Source organism: Aphanomyces astaci (assembly GCF_000520075.1).
Source record: "Aphanomyces astaci strain APO3 unplaced genomic scaffold supercont1.16, whole genome shotgun sequence".
NCBI classification, from domain to species: Eukaryota; Oomycota; class Saprolegniomycetes; order Saprolegniales; family Verrucalvaceae; genus Aphanomyces; species Aphanomyces astaci.
The window spans coordinates 216,489-217,521 of record NW_009798279.1 but is presented as its reverse complement, the minus strand read 5'-3'; the positions used below and the strand labels follow the sequence as shown (position 1 = coordinate 217,521).

At 49.3% G+C, this 1,033-nt stretch overlaps 1 protein-coding gene across 1 annotated transcript; it reads right to left on the bottom strand.

Moving 5' to 3' along the window:
- Window positions 1–400: 400 nt before the first annotated feature.
- Window positions 401–793, bottom strand: H257_07566 (hypothetical protein; the record flags this gene model as incomplete). Its single annotated transcript, XM_009833137.1, has 1 exon — window positions 401–793. The coding sequence occupies one exon, from the start codon at window positions 791–793 to the stop codon at window positions 401–403; it is 393 nt and encodes a 130-aa protein (XP_009831439.1).
- Window positions 794–1,033: the final 240 nt, after the last annotated feature.

Genomic DNA, 1,033 nt, shown 5'->3' with positions numbered 1-1,033 from the left:
CCGATTCCAGTGGATCGCGTACCAAATACGTGGACGCAAATGCAAATCCATTGGATGCATGAGCCAATCAATTGAAAATTTGTCTGTTTCAATAGAAAAAAGGTGTAGTAACCATCAACGTTAATGGTACTGTACGTCGACCATTCTTGGGCGAGCTAATGCTGACATTACGAAGCCCAACGTGACGAAAAGCTAGCTTCAAGTTATACGTATAATAATAGCAGACTTGGAGCTTCTCGTGCAAAATATAGCATGATGACATCCAGAACACCATTGTCGCTTTGGGAACTGACTGTAAACCAGTTCCACAACACCGACAGGTTCGTACAGTCAAAATGAACTAAATGCGTGAATAAATTGAGAATTATGTTGTGCAGCTAGCAGTCTAACGTAAGGTAGTTCACCACGTCAGCCAGCCAGCGTGCGTGCCGCCGGCCTTGAAGGTACACACAACACTAAAGACGACCATGAACAGCCACACGCTGTCGTTGAGGCGGCCGTTGTGGATCGGAGTGCAATGATGCTTCAGTCCTTCGACGAGCTTCTTCCACGAGGACTTGCCGCCCAACACGACCCACAAGGCGGCAGCCGCGGCTATGCGCCAGCGATCGATCCACGCGAGACGCAACATGCACAGGGAAAACACGAGCCACACCAGAACCTGGACCAGGGTGAACGCAACGGCAACGACCATCGTAGCGGTGGTCCAAGCAGCAGAGCGCAACATGATGGAGTTGCGTTTGGAGGGCGAGCACTGCAACTGTGAGAATGAGGCCGTGGCGACGATCACCATGTCCAGAACACGGCAGTTTCGGGAGTTTCAGAATCGGTTTCAGAATCGAGCGCACACCTCGTCGCAGGAACACTAATCAGGTATAACACCCACCCTACTCTACAGAGAACCCCGGAAATGTCCGACCCCCCCAAAATATCCGACCACCTGTCTAAATTGATGTAATTTTATTCATCGTCGACGCACCTTTGAAATTAAATTTATCCATCACGAAGCAGTATTAATGCAAGTTTATGATTG